Source organism: Neofelis nebulosa, chromosome 2 (assembly GCF_028018385.1).
Source record: "Neofelis nebulosa isolate mNeoNeb1 chromosome 2, mNeoNeb1.pri, whole genome shotgun sequence".
Taxonomy (NCBI): Eukaryota; Metazoa; Chordata; class Mammalia; order Carnivora; family Felidae; genus Neofelis; species Neofelis nebulosa.
In genome coordinates this window covers 70,707,051-70,727,516 of record NC_080783.1, presented here as the reverse complement: position 1 = coordinate 70,727,516, position 20,466 = coordinate 70,707,051, and the positions used below count along the sequence as shown (strand labels likewise).

The following is a 20,466-nucleotide window of genomic DNA, read 5'->3' as shown; positions in this document are numbered from 1 at the left end:
AGATGGGACAGAGAAAGGGACAAATGGGCAAACTGAGCCAGGAGAGTGGTGAATGATGTCCGAAGAGAGGAGGGAACATCAGCTGGCGAGTGGAAGGCTGGAAAAACGTGCAGCCTAAGGGAATGTTAGGAACCGCTTTGGGTAGACAGACAGACATGGCAATGCTGTCTTCCCTTCCCATGTCCATTCACACTTACCTGAACATCTAAGTTGATAGTACTTTGCCTCTTTACTAAATGATACAGAATAGTACTGACACCTCTCTGGTTTCAGCTCACAACTCAGGCATGCCACTTTCGTGGAGTCATTAAGTTGGATTCTGTGAACCAATGGTGGAAATTAAGTGCTTGATGAAAGAAGAAATGAGAAGATGGAATTGAATAATGCCATATTCTGGTTTCAAAGCTATCAGAATGTCAAAGCAATGCTCAAAAACTTCTTTTTAGTGTAAGATAGATACACGAATTAATTCGTAATAACCTCAAACCTCCTACTGTTTGGAAATAACATAAAGCATCTAATAAAGCCATTCTCTTTTGGTGACATGTGGAGGTTTGATTTATAAAGGAACCAAAGCTCTTCCAGAACAGAAACTAGAACTTACAATTCTGGTTAAGACAAGGAAAAAAAACAAAAAAAACAAAAAAAACCAAAAAACCCAGAAATTGTTCTTCAGCTAAAAAGACTCAAGTCAACAACTTGGTGGAGCTCTTACTTATAAAGATTTCTTCCTCCTGGCATTCCTTTATATTCATTACTAATGTAGTATCTGGGAAGAAAACAAATGAGATGTATATTAATTATGTTTTTAAAGAAAGTCAAGCACACTTTGTTTAACTCAACACCAAGCATTAGTGCTGGCCCTTCTTGTATCATTCTTCCCTGCTCCCTCTCCCCCAGAGGCCATTTCCCCCCATTATCTCTAAACAGGAGATGGTAAACAGACTAAAAGATCTGAATGCAGGAATTGCTCCCTTCATTAAAGTGACGAGTAAAAACTCAGAACAAAACAATAAAAAAAATAAAAAAAGAAAAAAAAGAAAAAAAAGTCTCTTATAAGAAAAATGTGACTGGACAAGTAGCCTGAAGTTGAGAGCCCATGTGTCCATATTTTTCCCCATATTTTCTGTTCTAGAACACAAACTACTATCTTCCTGAGGGCCACAGAGCCACTTCTAAAGAGGACCTTCAAAGACTGCTTTGGGCAGGGGCAAAAATCCTCCATGATGACACCCGATAACGAATTATAAAAGTGCCTTAGATGCTAATGAAAAATAACACTCCTCAATTCATGCCACAATTCGTGCATGGTAGCTGACAGCCTCTGCAAAGCTTTCCATTTTCCAAAAAGCGAGGCCGAAACATGGACAGATATAAAATAGCCTTTGCAAGCCTTCCAGAATTCGGCGGCAGTTAACATTTCACGAAACGCCCCTGATTCTGGTTCAGTGTTCTAAGACGGTTAAGAAAAAGAGGCTACAGCTCTTCTAATGTAAAGCAGGTAAGAGCAAGAGGTAGAGCCACTTGGTGGCAGGGTATCAAATCTGCTAAGCATATGTGAAAATCATTAAGGCTTCCGTATGTTAAAAAGAAAAAAGTACTGAACACATTCCAAATAGACTATTCTTTATTTGTAGGAGATTTTCCCCTATTTCTGGGCAGAGAGGGTGTGATTACAACAACTATACTTACATCCATCCGATCAATTATTAGAATACTCACAGGTAGTCAGTGGTAAGAGCTTCTATCCCGATGACTTCCCAAGCTCCTTTTGTAATAAATGTGCAACCCTAACGGAATTTTTTAAAAAGAGGTTTATGAAACTCTCTCGCCAAAGTTAAGTGGGGGGTTAAATCATTTATAGCAACAGTTCAGATGATCTTAGGCCTTTTTGGGTGTCCCCACCCCATCCCATTGTACTCTAGATACTGCTTTGGAATTTGAATTAATCAGATTATTAGTACACCTTGATCGACTTTACCAAATGATTTCCACGTCAAGTTAGTTGCATTAAAAAAGAGATCAACCTGAAGTAAATTACGTAGGAATACTCACTTTCTTATCTATTTGGAAACGGCAAATGTGTTTGTAGCCATCTTCGTTGCTGATGATCTTGTAGAAGTTCTTCCCGTCAGAGGTAAAATGAGGTTCTGCAGGCCTAAACTAGAATAAAATAGAAACAAAAAACACATTAGAGCACATTAGTCTCATCTCAGCACCAACTTTAATTTTTGAAAGTCCTCTCAACATCTCTGCCCAAAACCCATGCTTCATTTACTTGCCAAATGAAACTACAGTGTCTCAAAAGAAAATTCTCCTTCTAGAAAATGCAGACAAAAAGATCTCTCTCGGAATTTTTTGTGCAGAGTAAATGAGAGAAAGCACATAAAAAGGCTTACACAGGACACTCAACACAGAGCAGTGGTATTGTTATCTTTGGACATCTCTCTGCGGATGATAACTCAAGGACTTCTGGCTACAAATGGGCAAAAATCAGCAGTTCAGTTTTATGAGGTAAATTTTCTCAATGTCACAGGTGTGCTTTCTTGAAACACATTATTATCGTAACTGGAAGTTTGTACCTCTTAATCCTTCACCTATTTCACCCATCTCCCCACACCCCTTCCCTTCCCACAACCATGAGTTGATTGCTTTCTGTTTTGTTTGTTGGTTTGAAACAGACTATTATCTTTACTGTTTCAGATAAGAAGTGGTTTGTAATTTGAGGGATTTGTTCCCTCTTTTTAAAAATACATATTTCCTTTTGAAAGCCAGGAAGTCTTTAACCATTTCTGGACTGGGTGCTATAAGGAATGTCTGTCGTATATTTCACATGGAAACATTTTTATACTTACCATTTTTATGGTAAGTCTTTTCATTTTGCTAAATAGGATCAACAATTTACCAAAAAAGTAGTTGTATGGAAATATACTATAAAATTTCCATTTTTCACAGTTCAATAAAAGATAGTTCTCAGAACATAATGTAGTTTAAGCAGAAGAGTATCTATCCCAGCCTGAAAGGAATATGTCGCATTACGACTACATTTGAGAGCAGGTAGGAGATGGTCTTTTAAAATTGTTGGTTCACTTTACCCTAGATGTTTCCTCTTTCATCAGCTCCCATTTTGGGAAGGAAGAAAAATGCTTCCCTCTTCTATTTAGTGATTCAAAGTGGATTCATTTATGGAGCAAGCTGAGGCGTGCAATACACTTGGTGTTCTCATTACAGAGCTCTGAAACACATTCCCCTCTCTAGACCTGTGTTCACAGCCTTATCTTTTTAATACATTTCCCTGTTTCCCCTGGATGGAGTTGTGCCTAGTAGAAATGTGTGAAAAGTGGCATCTGTCTGGTTAAATACAGAGAGGAAAAAACATATTTTTTTCAAAGAGTCGTGAGGAAGTGTAGCGTGTCTCTTGCCATGGAGGAAACCACTTTTCATGTTGGCAAACCTCTCCCCTCTGCCCAATCAATGCCTGAAGAAAAGGGACGTGCGAATGCTATCGGAACTCCGAGCCCAGCTGGAAGGGGTCCTGTTCCTGGACCGGGGGCCTCCCCTCTATGCCCTGAGAGATATGAGTGAAATCTTTACACATTTTGTTCCTTTGTTTCTGTCTTAAAGGAGACTTAATAGAAGTGGTCGTAAAAATTAGGTGAGATTTGTTCATGGTCTTTCTATGAGGTGCCGCAATGGCTGCACTTCCTTTGTTAACTTGTTTCGTTCCATGGTCTGGTGGCAACACGGCTGGTGATGCCGCCCAAGGCGGAGCGCAGCAGGAGCGAGAAGCGTGACAAGTCCCTGCGGGTCACCGTGCTTTCTTGGATGAAACTCTGCATCTGGGGCCTAGGAAAGCGTGAAGCCACACGAGTACTGTTTCCTCCAGAGGGAGGTACACAGCAGTGTGGTGTGTTTGCCGCTGCGTTGCTACTGGATATAGTCCCATCTCCTTACACATTAGTGTAGGCTGTGGATGGAAGCCATGTTTTCTGCCTCCAAAGCACAGGACTTTGAAGATGAGGTCAATGAGCATATCTGGCATCTTAGAGGCTTTTCAGCATAGGTTTGCTTTTTTACTTTCCAGGACCTACAGTTTGCCTCGAGGATGTCTTCTGTTTTGTCTGCTATTAAGTTTTAACTTGTCCTTTTACTTCTTCCAGCTGAGCATGTTCTGTATTCTGTATAAAAAGATATCTCTGCAGGGGGCATTTAAGTATTTTGAGAAATAGGTCAAGTAATATTTCTGTTAATAGCAAATAACATAGGGCCCTCATTTGGTATATTTACTTTTTTTTTTTTTTTTTTTGAGAAAGAAAGAGCACGTGAGTGCAAGTGGGGGAGGGGCAGAGGAAGAAGAAGAGAGAGAATCTCAATCAGGCTCCATGGCCAGCGTGCAATCCATTGTGGGGCTCCATCCCACGACCATGAGATCATGACCTGAGCCAAAACCAGGAGTTGGATGCCTAACCTCCTGAGGCACCCAGGCACCCCGGTATATCTACATATTAAATAGCTCTGCGTATCTGATCCATACGAAAAAAAAAACCAAAACATGACTCTTAACCACTTACTCTTCCAACCCAGCCAGTGGTACTCATTTCAATGTGTTCTTGTGCCTAGGGAGAGAAAAATACAGGGACAGTGTTCCAGAGAGAAGTAAGCTATGCATTCTAATTCTTTAGCTGCAATTCATGGTAATAGAAATGAAATTGTACTTAAAATAGTTGAAAACTGTCTCCATTTATATATTTGTATTTATGTTAGGACTGTTGCGTTAGAACATTTACCTCTCTTGCCTAGGGCTCTGTCTCTATATGTGGACCTAGAGGGTCCACCAGCATTTTCAACTCAACAGGTACAGAACAGAAGATGATGTCATTTGTCTTGTCTCCATCCCCACTGGCTTGTTCCTACACCTTCATTCTTCTGCCTAGTGCCACTATTCACCCAAGCCAGAGATGTGGGAGTCGCTCTAGATGCCTCCACTACTCACAGCCACCTCCTCAGCCCCTGTCTCCTGGTTCTTTGACTCCTTTCTTCCTTCTCCACGGTTACTGCCTTAGCTCGGGTTCTCATCTGATTTCCCCTGGTTTGTTGTCGTGACCTCCTGGATGATACCCTGCGGCTCTTTTCTTCTTCCAATCTGCCCTCCACCCTGCTCAACCCCTGGCTGAACTCACTTGGCAACAGATGGTTCTATCTCATGATCCTCTTCTATTTAACACCTGGAAATAGCACCCCGTGTCTTACAAGTCAGTCCAAACTCCTGGGAATGGTGCCTGAGACTCAGTCTACCCCCACCCTCAGTTCTCATCATTGTGCCTCAACCCAACCCCTGGTCCTCTGGGAGCCCCAGACCCTGCACGCTCCAAGCCATTCACTGGATGCCTTTGCACAGCCTCTGCTCACAGGGTCCTGGTGCCCTTATCTGCCCAGGCTGCTTTAGTTCTTCCTTGTCATCTCCCATCCCCTGTCCCCAGTTGAGTGGATCGCCTTCTTCTGCCCTACATTCCCTCTGTACCTTGCTTATATCCTTTTAGGTCACAATATCTTGATAGTAGGATGATATGTTTTACAGGAAACAAAAAGCTTGAGATTTTTTTAGTTTGAATTCTGGCTGTCATGTGACCGAAGCAAGCTCCTTAACCTCACTGAACCTCTGACTCCACTGTGAGTCTTCAAGAAATGGTATCTACTATTATTCATTATCATAATGGTAATCCCTACGAAAACATCAACATTTTGGGGACAGAGCTGTGCACAGAACTTGGGACACATTAGGTATTCAATGTTTGCTGTATAAATGAACAAATGAGCACATCAAGATACAGGGTGCCCAAGCTTTCTGAGGCAAGAATCTTCACTGTGTCCAACCAGGATGGGAACAGGGAGGGGAGGTGTGTAAGTACAGAGCCTATTACCAGGAAACGGCTTGTAGAGGTGTGCTTGACATATTCCAGCAAACCTTCCCTGGGCTTTGTCCCTCCTGAGGCTGCTGGTCCCCAAAGGGGCTGTAATTCTGATTCACCAGCTTGGCCAAACCTTGAAGTTTCTTGTGGGAAACCCCCCAACGCCCCAAGCACCTCAGATTTGAATTAACACTTGCCTTTGTCTTAATGTTACCACCCTTTCAGCCGGGTAGGTATCTATGTATGTTCCAAAGCTGTTTACTGCTTAATGATAGTCATAGTATGGTAGCAGATTTGTGGCCTTTTGAATCTTGTTTTCTTTCACACATACTCAGCCAGTCATTTGCCACTGCCCATATTTTCTCTATGGAAACACACTTTATGGCCCTTGCAGCCACTGGCCCTCTTGAGCTTTTTGAATTTTGACATCAAATTCTGTCTTCTGGGTTTCCAATTACCATCTCCTCCCCGAGTGATAATATCCATAACTAAAACAGTATGACTAGTGAGTAAAGGTGAAACGGAAGTACCACCAGATATCAGATTCTCTAAAAGTTAGTCAAAACTTACCCACTGCCTCAGGATCTGACAGTCAGAAAGAATAGAAACTCAGAGTTTATTTCCTGATTCCCAATCACTCACTTTGCCTGTTTTCATACTGTCTTTGGATCACATGTAGCTTTAGAAGCAGAACATCCCCATTAAACCTTACCGCTGAGGAAATCCATTTGCCGGTGGAGTTATTATAGTCACATATATCCATGACTGAATAGTTCTGAATCCTTCGGAGCCATTGCAAAGAAATTCTTTCTTCATTTGCCCACGTTACATCACACAAATAGTAATCCCTGGAAGGAAGAAAGGAAGGAAAAAATGGAGGGGTGGAGGGAGGAAGGGAGGAAGGAAGGGAGAAAGGGAGGAAGGGAGGGAGGGAGGGAGGGAGGGAGTGAGGAAGGAAGGAAGTAAGGGAGGGAGGGAGGAAGGAAGGGAGGGGAGAGAGAATAACTATTTCCAGACCTTGGTACAGACAGACATTTTACTCACTGAAATCAATCTTAATAGGCATATAATTTTAAATCGTTGTTGAAAGCATTTAATAACACAATATTTTACTTTTTCTGAAAGCTTAAAGTGTAATTTAGTTTTGAATGGAAATTAAAATATATCTGACAGGAAAAACAGTAGCTAACATCAAGTAGTGGCTTGGCAAACGTGACTCACACCACAGCTCGGGATTTTTCAAGTCCTCAGCTTGGCCTTTGGTGGTGCCAGGAAGTCAAGGGTGACATTTTCCCATCTCTTTTCTGCTGTCTTGAGAGAAAATTACAGGGAGGCCAGAGACACTGGCTGAGATTCGAATATTTTCTGGTAATTTGACGTGCTTCTCTAGAAAATTCTTGCTTTTAGGGTGAAATTACAACTGACCTTTTTCTCAACTTCATTTTCAAAGGGGAAAAAATTGACCCACATCTCTACAAACTTTGAAAATCAAATAATTATACTGTAAAAAATCTTTTCTCAAGACTCAAAACATGAACTTGTGGAAAAAAGAATAAGGAACCTTAACATAAAATTTATACAAGTGGAGATATCTCTAGCATTGTGTCTTCCTCCAACACATACCTTTAAGCAGTTTTGGAACTACCTTTTGATTTGTAGTGAGATGCATAGAATTCACAATTTAATTTTCTGCTAGCCTCCCTAAATATTTGCTCCGGATCATTTATATTTTATTTTATTTACTCTTCCTAGCCCCCAGTGTGATTTTGAACAATGATCTTAAATCACTCCTTTCCACTGTCTGATCAAAGCCTTATCCCCTTTTCAGAAAAATTCCCAAAGAATTTTTTCCTCCCCTCTCTTCCCCTCTGGCCCATGGCCATATCCTCTTCCTCACCCTGAACGCGCTAAAATGCTCCTTTGCTCTTCCCTTCCCAGGCTGTGACCACCCCCTCCTTGCATCTTTTTGCTCTCCTTACTTGACTGCAAGCTCTCTGAGGCAGGACCACAGCTGTCTTGTTCACAGGGTGTCCCCAGGCCCTAGCAGAATACCTGGCCCAAAACAGACACTCACTGAAATTCTTGGAAGGTAGCACTGAAGGGAAAAATCCCATCCTATTCTTTGTGGCTTAAATATTTCTGTCCTTCCTCAGAATCACAGACCGTGTCCTACCTATCTCCACTCCCCTCATGGACACTAAAGCAAACAACCACTGTTTATTGAGCACTTAGGATGGATCACCACTTCACTATCCCCCTTTTATTGCTGGGGACACCTCCTGTGTTAATGTCCCCAGGGGTACCTCCTCATTGTCTCCGCTGCTGGTGGCAGGTACTGAAAGAAGATCATACCCCTTCACCCAGCAGCAAAGCACCACCTTCCCACATATAGGGACTCCTCTCCATTTCAGCCCTTTCTTTTGCTTATTAAGAACCGGTACACCATCAGTCTGCATGGCTGGTGTCTCATGAACACCCTATGAGCTAGGTCCTAGCTGCCCTCTTGGTTCAACCTGCCCTTCAGTCTGAAACCACTGCAGTGCTCTGACTTCCTTAGGTCTTCTTCCAAATATCCACTATGCTTTCTTAGAAACCCTCTTTTTCTACACTGATATAACCAGTCTTAAAGTGCTTACCACTAACGACTGCCAGGCTGCAGGGTGTGAGAGTGTGAGCCCCTCTTTGCACGCACAGGAGCAAGGGCGCCTCACTGGATCCAACTCTTCTGCCCTGTGCCCAGTCCTCAGGCATTAAATGAGAACATGGTAAGGCAAATAAATCTTCCCGGGAATAAGGAATAAATACTTACAGAGGGGACTGCAATAATGAAATGCAAGGGATAAAGGAAAACTTTTTGAAATTAACTTTCTAGACCAGGGGTCTGAAGGTTTTCTTAGTATACAGCCAGACAGTAAATCTTTTAAGCTTTGCAGCCCACATGTGCTCTGTCACAACTACTTATCTCTGCCTTTGCGGCACCAGAGCAGCTACAGACAATATACAAACAAACGGCTGTAACTGTGTTCCAGTGAAATGCTGAGATTTGAAGTTCATATAATTTTCACACATCATGAAGTATTATTCTTCTCGTGATTTTTCCTCCCCAATTACTCAAATTTTAAATTCCTTCCCAATCACTCAAAATTGTAAAAACCTTTCTTACTTGCAGATCATACAAAAACGGGCATGGGGCTGGATTTGCCAGTGGGCCTGGTGTGCTTATCCCTGTGCTCTATGCTAGTGGTTCTTACTCATAGATCAAATCCCTTTATAAACTGGATGAAAATCATGTACCTCTCTCTAAGGGAAAAAAAAGCCTCTTCACATACTTGCACACATTATCTCAGGGCTTCCTGGGCATCGATTAGGACCATGGGCTCTAAAAAGAGCCTTCCCTTTTCTAAAGTGGCCTAGTAGGGGGAAGGGGCCGGACGGGGGCGGGCAGAAAACTCTCTAACACGATTAGTGGATCACCTGGTACAAAGTCCTTTTATCTACTAAAAACCATAAATTATGCTCCAGGTTTGGAAATCAGCAGTAGAGAAATAACTTTTCCCCATTTGAAAACATGGAGTAATGGAATTTAGGAAGTCTGCCAGGAAACTCACATGCATCTGGCACCTTCCCTGCCCATTTCTAGATCAAAGGTTCATGAACCTGTATCCTCCACTCCCTCTGTCACTCACTGTAGCCCAAGGTGTACTCTGTACCCTGTGATGCCTCCAGAATGGCCTTTCACCAGCAAGGGGACGGTACATTTTGAATTTTCATATAAACATACTTCCGCTTAATCACAGATTCTCTTCAGGATTTGCAATTAAGGGGAGACAGAATGAGGCTGCATAACCCAGCCCTGAGCCAAGATCATGCCAGTCTGAGATGTCAATGACTCAAAAAAAAAAAAAAAAAAAAAAAAGTAAGGGAACCAATGACCCAACTGCACTTTTTATTGAATGGTTTAAGTCCCACTTAAGACCAGAAAAATCCAACAAGCAGGATTATCAACTATCTTGTGTGCTATTTGCTGATTTTATTCTGTAAAAACAGAGAGGCGTATACTGAGGAGACTGGTTATGAAATGGTGGGTAGGAGCAGAAGAGGGCCTTCCCTCTTCTGACTGCCTATCCCAGGTTAGGCAGAGTGATTCAACAAGCTCTTCTAACTTCTGGGACGGTATTAGACCAAGGAGAATATGGCTGACTTTAATATTAAAGCAGTGGAGTAATTGCTGGACATAACAGTAGGAGTTCAAACCCAAGGGGAGTCTACTTGTGCCTGGAACTGTTCCAGGGGCTCGACATAAAGCTCGTGGCACCCTATGAGGTAGGAACGCTAGAGTTCATGTTTTACAGACAAGGAAAGGGAAATGTAGAGAAGTAACTTGCTCAAGGTCACACACTGGGAAGTGTTGGAGCCATGATTCAAACCAAGCAGTTGGCTTCAGATTTTCTGTTCCCAGTCATTCCCTCTGTAGAACCTCTACCCATCCCTCTGGTGAATATTGTTGGCTAGCTTCAACCCGCTTGCATTTTCTTCAGGATCGAACTCCTCACTCTAGGAGATCTATTTATTCCTACAGAGTGTGTGTAAACTAAACAGCTGAATTTTATAAAGCAAATTGTATTTGAATCTACTGGGAGAGACTTGCTTTTGAAGGTCATACTTGTAAAGTGCTGGCTTGCAAAGAGTAGGCATTTAATAAATGTCTGTTGAGTTACATTAATTCCCCTAATTTGTGTAAATGTTTCTTTTGGTATATTCAGGATACTTAACATCAGGTAGGCATTACTAACTGGAAAGAATATTGGAGAGCAATTGCTCCTAAGAGCAACTGCAGACGGTAGAGTGATTAATTCGGTGAATCACCCAAGGAAGTGGGCGTTCTGCCAGTGCTGGCCCCGGGCTCCCTGCCACCCTCTGCTCTGAGATGGATGCCAGCCCTCCTGGGGCTGCTGACAGATCGCTGAGGAGGGGTAGGGTGAGAGGGAGCCCATCCCAGGGGGCGGCACCCACAGCATGTGAGCTGCTGTTCAGCCTCATTTCTGGAGGTGTCGCTAGCTTCCAGGGCATTTCAGTCCAGTTCATTTATCTCCTGGGTGGCGACCCTAGGCCCCAATATCCTACTTTATAGACCAAGGATCACCAGCCGTTCAGAGGAAAACATTTATCTACTGAATCACGCAGGAGCAGAAAAACAGGGTAGGGGCAGGCAGACCATGAGCTGGGTGTGACTGGTCCCTGGAGCCAATTGGCCAGATGTGGGGTGGGGTCACCTCAATAGAACATGTCCTTCCCAATTCTCTAGCTCAGGCCACAGAATTTGCAGATGGCTGGGAGGAGGTGGAAAGAGGGATTTGCTATGCAGGGTCACTGTGCAGGTCATCTTTGGTGCTGGCTGTATAAACTACGGCACACACATAAAGTCAGACACATAGCATATCTCATTCATCCACACATCAGCTTATTCAATTTATGCTGCAAATACTGATTGGACACTTGCTGTATCCCAGGCACCCTGGAAGGCACTGGAGATACTACTGTTAAGATTGCTCCCTTTCTTATTACTTCAATCCAGCAAGGTGAAACAGGGCTCTAAATAAAGCAGTTAGGGGGTTTATGGTTTTTCAGTATGTGTGGTTTTCTCTCAAATATTTTGAGTCACAAACTCCCATTATGAGTCATCAATACAAATGGGCAGCCTAATGAATCTAATCAACCCGACCTCTCAATCAATGAGGGTGGCAGGGAGGTTCTCCCTGATTCAGGTTCAGGCTCAGGTTGCTGGAAGGGTGGCCAGGATGCGCTTCTCATTTGTCAGCAGAGGAGCGCATTCCTAACAGAACAAACCAGCCTTAGCCTCCAGAAGGATTTCTCCTGCTGGAAGCTCCATGGTGCAAGGATATGGCCCAGAGGGAAAATCAGTGATGGGTGCCTAGGCAGAGGAGGGAGGAGACATGAGGACCCTCACAGGGCTACACTCCCGGTGATCCTACAACTCCAGGAAGTAGCGGATTGCTAGAAAACATAGCAGAGGGTGCTGGGCAACTTACCAACTTGCCTGGATTGACCTGGCCCTGCCGGATGTTTGCATAAGGCTAGAAAATGGGGCATCACCACCTATTGGAATGCTTTCCCCAGAGAGGACCTCCAGCCTGGTTTTAGATAAGCTGTGGCCTCACTGGTGTTAACAGAGACCAGAGCTGTAACATTCCCTATATAACACATTCCTGAGGCATTTCCAGAAATGATTTGTTGGTAAAATGTGTCTCACACAAAATATCCCCAGTGAGTGAGGCAGTCCCCACCAGGAATGTAGCATAAAGAACTACAAAGAACAAAGATGCAATGGTTCATTCCTACAGGACAAAAACTAAGTCCTTAGACCTGCATAGGTTTCCTGATCTCAGGTCCTGGAACATGGTTTCTAAGTGGGGAAGATCTCATCTCTTCATCTGTGAAATGGCCATGACAATAACACTGTAGGGAGTGTTTCAAGTGAGATGTGAGCGGAGCACCAAGCACAGTCCCTGCCCACAGAAATACTCAATACTTTTAAACTCCATTATTCGATGAATCTGGTCTGGCAAGTGCAGGCCTCTGTTCTCTTCCCAGCTCCCATGCTAGCATGCTATGTGACCTTGAGCAAATGAGTTTCTCTCTCTGAACCTCGGTTCTCTCATCTGTGTTCTACAGTGTTGTCCTGAGTGTGTTCTGGAACCCCTGCAGGTTCTGCCTAATATCCTGACTCCGGGGGGGGGGGGGGGGGGAAGCTGAGGGGACAGGGCCCATGCCTGCAACCTGAGCAGTAATCTTCATTTGTTTTCTGGTACTGTACTTCTGTGTTGCAGCTCACTTGGAAAAAAAAAGGGGGGGGGGCTTCCAGGTCCTTAAAAATGTTTGTAAACCATGAGTGAGATCTAAAGCCCCTTCCAGGATCTAGTGTCTTTCAGAGCAGGAGACTGTGGCTCACCCTCCCTGCAGACAGATGCTGGCTGTAGACCATTAGGTCACAGGACCTGCTGCTCTTTCCCTGGACAGCCCCGTGCTTCCCTGCTCATGGGTCACCTTCCCCTTCAGTGCCACCTCCCTCAACTGTGCCCTTCGGAACCCTACCTCTTCAACCCACACCTTCCTTACGATGCTTTCTTTGATCGCTGGGATCATGGAAAACTCATCTCCTCCTCCTCGGAATGCCTCTGGCCTTCTGCTTATACCTTTGTCATATCTGCTTTTGAAGTCATTTATTGCAATGTGTTATATCCTCTGCTTGATCATAAATGCTGGAAAGGCAGAATCCAGCCCTATGGACACTTGTGAGTATAAATACTGGGTGCTCAAGCAATGTTGATAGAAGAGATGACTGGATGGGGCCACCTAGTAGATGTTAGAACCTCTAGGCAAATTTTTATACCTTTAGACAAACTCAGGAAAAACAATTTTTTAAATTTACTGATAATCAATTTCCTTCCCTCCCCTTCAAATGAATAGGTTAATATAGACATTTCTAATCAAGTCAATGAATTAATGACTACAGAGCAGAGCCTACAGCATGCCTGATGTGGTCAATTCCACCCTGAGAAGGATGCTTCCATGTTGCTCTAATGATGACTCCAGGAATCTGAGAGCATCAGCTGAATGCACACAGAAGGAAGCACCTAGCAGGGCACTTAAAAGCTCCTTCTTCTAAGTCAGAAAGACAGGTTTGAATATAGACTCATACTTGGTCATTTTCTTAACTTCTAAGCCTCATTTTCTTATGTGTAAAACAGGCATACGACAATAGTTGTCTGAGAGAGTTAGAGATTAATACAATAAAGCATGCAATAATGCCCTGTGTATGGCAAATAATGAGTGTTCATTGAGTATATACAGGTTATTATTTAAAAGCAACAAGAAAACCAACATGATTAACAGAAACGAATAGAAAGCAACTTGCAGGCCTAAACTGCAGGCAATACCATGGTCATCATTATAGGAAAAGCACAGGAGGCTGGGGGTACTCAGTGGCAGAATTTCAAACCATCAAGGATTATTTAGACAAATGACATCCTGAGGCACATCAGCATCATGAGGATCGGTAAATGTAACAGTTTCCCTGAATTCCTCTAGTTCTCATGTAGACCTGCAAAGCCCTCATGATCTGACCTCACTCCTATCACTCTCCTCTCCACTCATACTGCTCTGGTCATTTGGCCTCCTCCCAGGGCCTCTGTGCACCCCCCATGTCCCCTCTACGAGGTCTCCGCACCTGCTCTTCCCCTGCCTGGATACTGAACCCTCAGGTATTCGGGTGGCTAGCCGCCCCCTCCTTCTCATGTCACTGCTCACAGGTTATCTCATTAGAGAGAGCTTCCTTAACTTCCCCCCCACCATCACCATCACCTTGCCCTGCTTTGATTGGCTTCACATTTGTCACAGCTGGATTCTGTTTACCTGGTTGTTGTCTGCCTCCCTCATCTCGAGGGTAGGCTCCATGATACCTGGGGCCCTGGCTGCTCTCTCTATTCACTGTGCAACCCCATCATTAGAACTGTGCCCAGCGTGAAGACATAAAGCAGGTTCTCAACACACACGTCGTTAAAATGTCCTCCCTGAGAAGTGCGAAACTGTTTACAACCCGCACATTCCGGTCAAGAGTCTTACCCTGTCAACATAGCAGCGGGAGGAGTGATTTCTACCGAAGTTGCATTGGTGTTTGGGTTGAGATTGTCGGTTTTTATAACAAAGAGCTTTACGGTTGGATTTGCAGCTCCTGCCTAGGAAAAAACAATAACAGAGCCGGTAGTGACAAAAAACACAACATCATTACAAAGGCTTAAAATGGTATAAAAATGTCTGCATTACAGCCATAAAATTATAGTAATAAGACACATTAAAAAATTTAATATAGGGGCACCTGGGTGGTTCAGTCAGTTAGGTATCTGACTTTGGCTCAGGTCATGATCTTGTGGTGCATGAGTTTAAGCCCCAGGTAGGGCTCTGTACACACAGCTCAAAGCCTGGAGCCTGCTTCAGATTCTGTGTCTCCCTCTCTCTCTCTCTGCCCCTCCCCCACTCACGCTCTGTCTGTCTGTCTCTCTCTCAAAAATAAACATTTAAAAAATTCAAAAAATTTAATATAGAAGATTTAATATAGATAAAACGAACATAAAAGAAAGTCATGAAATGCAACTTATTCACATTCAGGCAGAAACATATGCTGACAGCCCAAAGCACTCCTGTTTAAATCATGGATGTTCATAATTTATGTATTTTGTGCAAAGATAAGCTTTTGAAAAATCAATTCTATTATTCTGCAAATACACTCTGACTCTAAAAGACAAGAAGTCTAATGGCTGACAGCTAGGAAGAATACCTTGGGTTCAGCCAAAGACACAACCCACCAAGAAAATGAGTTTACCTGAGTCAAGAGCCAATAATGCTAATTAGGAAGCAATCATTTGCACTCCAAATTCAGGTTCATCACATTTGAGCTTTGCAATCAATATGATGACAGAAATCTACAAAACTTTTTAATATATACACATAGATCTTCAATTGACAAATTAGTTAGAAATAATATATTTTTAGTGAGAGCGTTTTATGTGTTTTTTTTGCCAGTTTCACTCATCAAAAAATAACATTCCACTGAAAATACATCTCTATATTTAGTCTCTGATCTTTTTTTTTCTTTTAACTTCCTCTGTCTTCCTAAAATGGCAGCTCTTCATGAAGCAAATTGAGTGAGTTGGTAAAAATAAAAATCCCTTTTCCCAAGTTGCTTACAGCAAAAACATTTACTATTAGATTTTCCTATGGATGATACTGTGGCCATTAATATTATGATACTGGTGAAGAGTCCTGGTTCCCTTCTAAATCCTCCTCTTCCTCAGCTTACACTGCTTAACAGAGCTGTTCAATTATCATAAGCATGCATCCCGGAGGGGAGAGAACAGCCTTGAAAACCAAGATGTGACACTATTATTCCAAATGCAGGACGTGTGAAATTTACATTAGGGCCAAATCTATACTGGAATCACCGAAACTAATCATGTGTCTGTTAATTAGCAATACAACCTGATACATAACCGAGCTTTTCAACTTCATCGAGGGCACACTCCAACTTCTACAAATAAGATGAGTTTGTGATTCAGTGACAGCCTCTCTTTTCCTCCACTGAAACGTTTTTATTCCCCCTACCTCTTTCAAAAGCATTTCCCCCATCTTTTTCGGCTTGTCATTCCTCAAAGTTTTTGGAGAAATTACAAAACCTTAAATCACACTCTTTCCTGGGATAATAAAAATACTTTAAAATTGCCAGATGCTGTTGACTTCAGCAAGAGTAATCACAGCAAGCTGTTGAAGAGAGACTGACAATATTTTCATTAGCAGGAAAGGATTAAATGAAACCATTCTCTTCCCATCAAATCACGGAACCACCATGCGAATGGGAGTACAGACCTTTGGATATGGAATCCGCATAGTCATTGGGTACTGCAGTGACTCATCAGAGTAGAAAGAGTATTCAATAAGTGGGACTTGTGTGTCGTTAAATTGGGCATATGCTAAAAAAGTGCCTTTTGGAGACCACCACAGAGCAGAGTAGGCACTGAAGATTTCCTCTGAAAAAAGACATAAATTGTTCTGTTACAAGAAGTAGCTGATAAATTGGCTTTGGCATTCAAAATATTGTTCTCATTAGCTTTAGTAATTACAGTAGAGTTCAACTAATGAACCATTTTGCATTTGCTGGGCTTCCAAATTCAGAGTAATACAAATGAATAAAAATAAAATCTTCAAGGATAGATCTGGATTGTGAAAATAAGTAACCCGTTGGACCATTTTAGAATATTTTAGCACACAATATTTAATATAAGCTCTGCATTTTTTTCTTTATCTTATAATCCTCTAAATTTATGCCGCAAAACGTACTAAAAGTAAATTTCACACAAGGGGCTGATTCTCCTTTCTAATTTTCAAACAGTCAACATGCCAGCATACTCTCCCCAACTGGGCTCAGTTTGTACTGAGCCCGCAGGGTACTGGTGGGTGGTGTGTGGCTCCAGACTATCAAACTAATATGGTGCCCACACTTTACTACTCTTGGCACAAACAAGGTGTGGGAAGGATGAATTTAGAATGACAAGGAGCTCCGTGAGACCCCTATCAAGAAATACCTCCTTCACTTAGGCTAGAAACTAAAGACTCCCATGGATTAACACACTCCTCTGGTGTATCCATTGATGGTGAGAGAAGAGGGTCAAAGAGGGAGGCAAATGAAAGGAAAGGTCTTGCTCTCCAGAACACTGTTGGACTCATTCTCTGGCAAATGTAGTTCCTTCCTATGTTGATTGTGGAGTCTATTCTTGGGACTTCCAATCTCTGGCTCTTAAAATGCCAAAACCTCTTTTACAGAGGGCTCAGGTAGAAGAGATGGAGACTCCTAGTCTTTTATGTAGATTTTTTTAAAATTTATTTATTTTGAGAGAGACTGAGCATGTGCACGTGTGCACGCAGTGGGGAGGGGCAGAGTAAGAGGGAGTGAGAATCACAAGTGGGATCCCAGCAAGGGGTCTATCTCACCACCTTTGAGATCATGACCTGAGCCAAAATCAAGAGTCAGACGCTTAACTGACTGAGCCTCCCAGGTGCTCCTCCTTATGTAGATTTAATCCACAAATCTCATGTTCTGCTGTGGGTGTAAAGGTAAAAGCAAAAGCATAGAGACTTGAATCTCAGAGTTACCACAAGCCCCAATCACTTTTCTGATTCCTGAAGCCTCTTTACAAGTTTCTTCCCAATGCTTGTTTTCAATAATAATAACGGTTAATAGTAGTACCAGTGACAGAAACAACAACAGTCATAACAAAATGTAATAATTATCATGATGAGCCACTAGCATCCAGTGAGTGCTAACCATGTGCCAGACACTGATAAGCAACCGACATCTATTATTTCAGTTAATCCTCACAGTAGCTCCCTGTGCAGATGAACAAAGAGATAGACAGGCTTCAAGAGAATAGGTAATCTGCCCAGGGTCATGTGGCCAATAACTGAGAGAATCAAGAATGAATCCAGACTTGTCTGGTTTGAATCCATGCTTTTCACCTTCATGCTCTATGTCCATCCATGCCTATTCCAGCTCTTCCAAGGAAGAGACAACCTCCTCGGTAAGGCAGCCTGCCACGCTTTGTTTTATACCTATGTCATTAAGTTACTTTTGCATAGCAGTTTAGAATTTAAGAAACGCTTATCTAATGCAGTCATGACGAAGATCTTTAGGTGAGTCTATTCATATGCCATTGTACAGAGAAGGCAACTGAGGGGGTTAGAGAGACTGAAATAATTGCCAGAGACAAGAATAAGGGTACAGGACTTGTGAGTCCAGGTCAAGGGGTTTCTACTGAGAACTTCTTCATATACTGAGTTGATGTCTCCTTCCTTGTGCTTCTACCCATTGGTTCTAGTCTAAGATCAAGATGCAATTACATAAAATGAATACAATTACAGCAAGGCTATGGTTTTTTAAAAATGTTTTTAAGTACAGATAGCAGGGAGTGTTCTGTGTTTTGAATTGGTAGTTATTTGTAATACAGAACATATTTTTCTATATCGTGATGTATTAAAACCATTATTATAAAACTACTACTGGTCAAACTCAAAGAGCTGAGAATGAATAGTAGGAAGAACGGAGAATAACAAAGGAAGGAACAGATTTCCAGCCCTTCCTGATACAAAGCTGGCTGTGAGCACAAGTGTCTATGGCAACCTCTCCCCTCCACGACTTCCCTCAACTATCCCGTGATACCTCCTGTCCAGCCTTTCCAACCTTCCTTATGTACTCTCTGAACCTAGTGCCCTCCCCTGAATAGGTCAGTCAATTCACTCTGTGATGATTATCCCCTGGCAACTTTGTCTTCCTCTCTGGGCAGAGTTCCTTGACAGCAGTAGTTGGTTAGCATCTGTCCCTGCGTCTCTAGAACCTGACGCAGCACCTCACAGGTGACTGGCACTCAGCATGAATTGCACTCAATTACCCACACCCCCACTGTCAGCACAACTACTTGAGGGGTAAGGAGTGCTCCATCTTCCAAATTTATTTCTTTCTCTGTCCCTTTTCATCCTTGCTCTCAAAATTCTCATTCTCACCCTGAGGTTAGGTAAACTACACTCATACTTCAGAGTCAATGTCATGTAATTAACTTCATACTAGAAGATAAAGTATTATTATCATTTTTACAAAAGAAGACACCTATTAACTATGGTAATAATCAATTGGAGAATCATGAAATAAGGCAAAGTGAAAACACAGGGAAATTGAGAGAGGAAGCCATTTGGGAACAGGGGGTGGGGCAAGGGACACATGTTCCAGATGGTCAGCTACTCTGTGAGTGTCCCTCCATGATACAGCACGTGGCCCTGTCTACACCTTGCAGCTTTGTTTGTTCTTTTCCTTATGAACGTATAGACTCTCAGAACATACTCTTTCAATCTTATACTCCACAAGTCATCATGGCTGCAGTGGAGACCGGGGCTCTAATGGGAGGGTGGATCCAATATATGGAGAAGCAAGTGTGCCCTTTCCAAGTATGGATCATTCATAAATATACAAAACCAATTGTAGGAATTTCCCTGTAGGAACTCTTAAGTCCCATTTACTAGAGATAGGCCCACAGTGGAACTGGGAAGCCATTCCTTTGCTTGTCATAAACATGCAAAATGAGATATTTCCAGCTATTCTCTAGGTTAGAAAGGACATTAGTATTAGGTGTGTTCTTATCTTAGAGATATACTCCGATGTTACAAGGAAGCGTCGAGTCACAGTTTTGGGAAGAGGCTTTACCTAGTGTCCACTCTGGGAGTCCTTCAGGTTGTGCCAAGCTGTCCAACAGGTGTTAAAGATGTTTTTCAATCGCTAAGTAAATTTCATTATCAGTTTTAATCAAATCTTATTTATGGGCCATGGGGATTTATCTTTCTTTTAAAGTGATTTTTGTTGTTGTAACATTAGCCGTTGGACTTGAACTGGGTAAGAACCAATATTACGTCATGAAGAAAAACTATTTTATTTTTTTTTTAGCTGTGAGGAAAAACTCATAGGATGAACTAAGGATGGGCACTTAATAAGCATGAGGCAACCTTGCAAAGAGTTTGGAACAGTCTCAAAATGCCTTGTACCTTGGCAACTATAGACATGAAAAATGTCTTGTTAATATTTTCTAAAACTCTACCTTAAAAGGAAGACTAATCCTTTTTTAATATTTTTAGTTCTGTTTTTTTTTTTTACCCATTTTGTCCTCTAAGCCTTTCTAATTATTTTTTTCCTTCTTTAAAAACAGGAAATTATGATTTGTCCAAGTTCAAATGAACACAAATCCTCTGTAAAACAGATGCTTTCTTCCTCCTCTAGTCTCCAACCTCCAGACAATATTTTGTCAGCTCTTGGAATGCTGTGGGAGTATTTAGCTTTCCTCAGTAACTCTGGGTTAGGTAGGCCCAGTTAGAGAAACATCTGATGTTAATCTGGAAGCTTTTATGCCCCAGTAAAGCAGAAAAACTACCTATACAGAAAGGCCCT

The 20,466-nt window shown here is 42.4% G+C and overlaps 1 protein-coding gene across 1 annotated transcript in view; it reads right to left on the bottom strand.

Moving 5' to 3' along the window:
• Positions 1 to 20,466, bottom strand: part of DPP4 (dipeptidyl peptidase 4) — a 79,149-nt gene that overhangs the window by 25,386 nt on the left and 33,297 nt on the right. Inside the window, exons 9-16 of the mRNA XM_058715150.1 lie at positions 16,350 to 16,510; positions 14,553 to 14,665; positions 6,622 to 6,757; positions 4,572 to 4,616; positions 2,056 to 2,163; positions 1,723 to 1,790; positions 716 to 769; positions 198 to 319 (exon numbers count right to left, since the gene is read on the bottom strand). Coding sequence (XP_058571133.1) covers positions 198 to 319; positions 716 to 769; positions 1,723 to 1,790; positions 2,056 to 2,163; positions 4,572 to 4,616; positions 6,622 to 6,757; positions 14,553 to 14,665; positions 16,350 to 16,510 — 807 coding nt within the window. The remainder of the gene's footprint in view (positions 1 to 197; positions 320 to 715; positions 770 to 1,722; positions 1,791 to 2,055; positions 2,164 to 4,571; positions 4,617 to 6,621; positions 6,758 to 14,552; positions 14,666 to 16,349; positions 16,511 to 20,466) is intronic.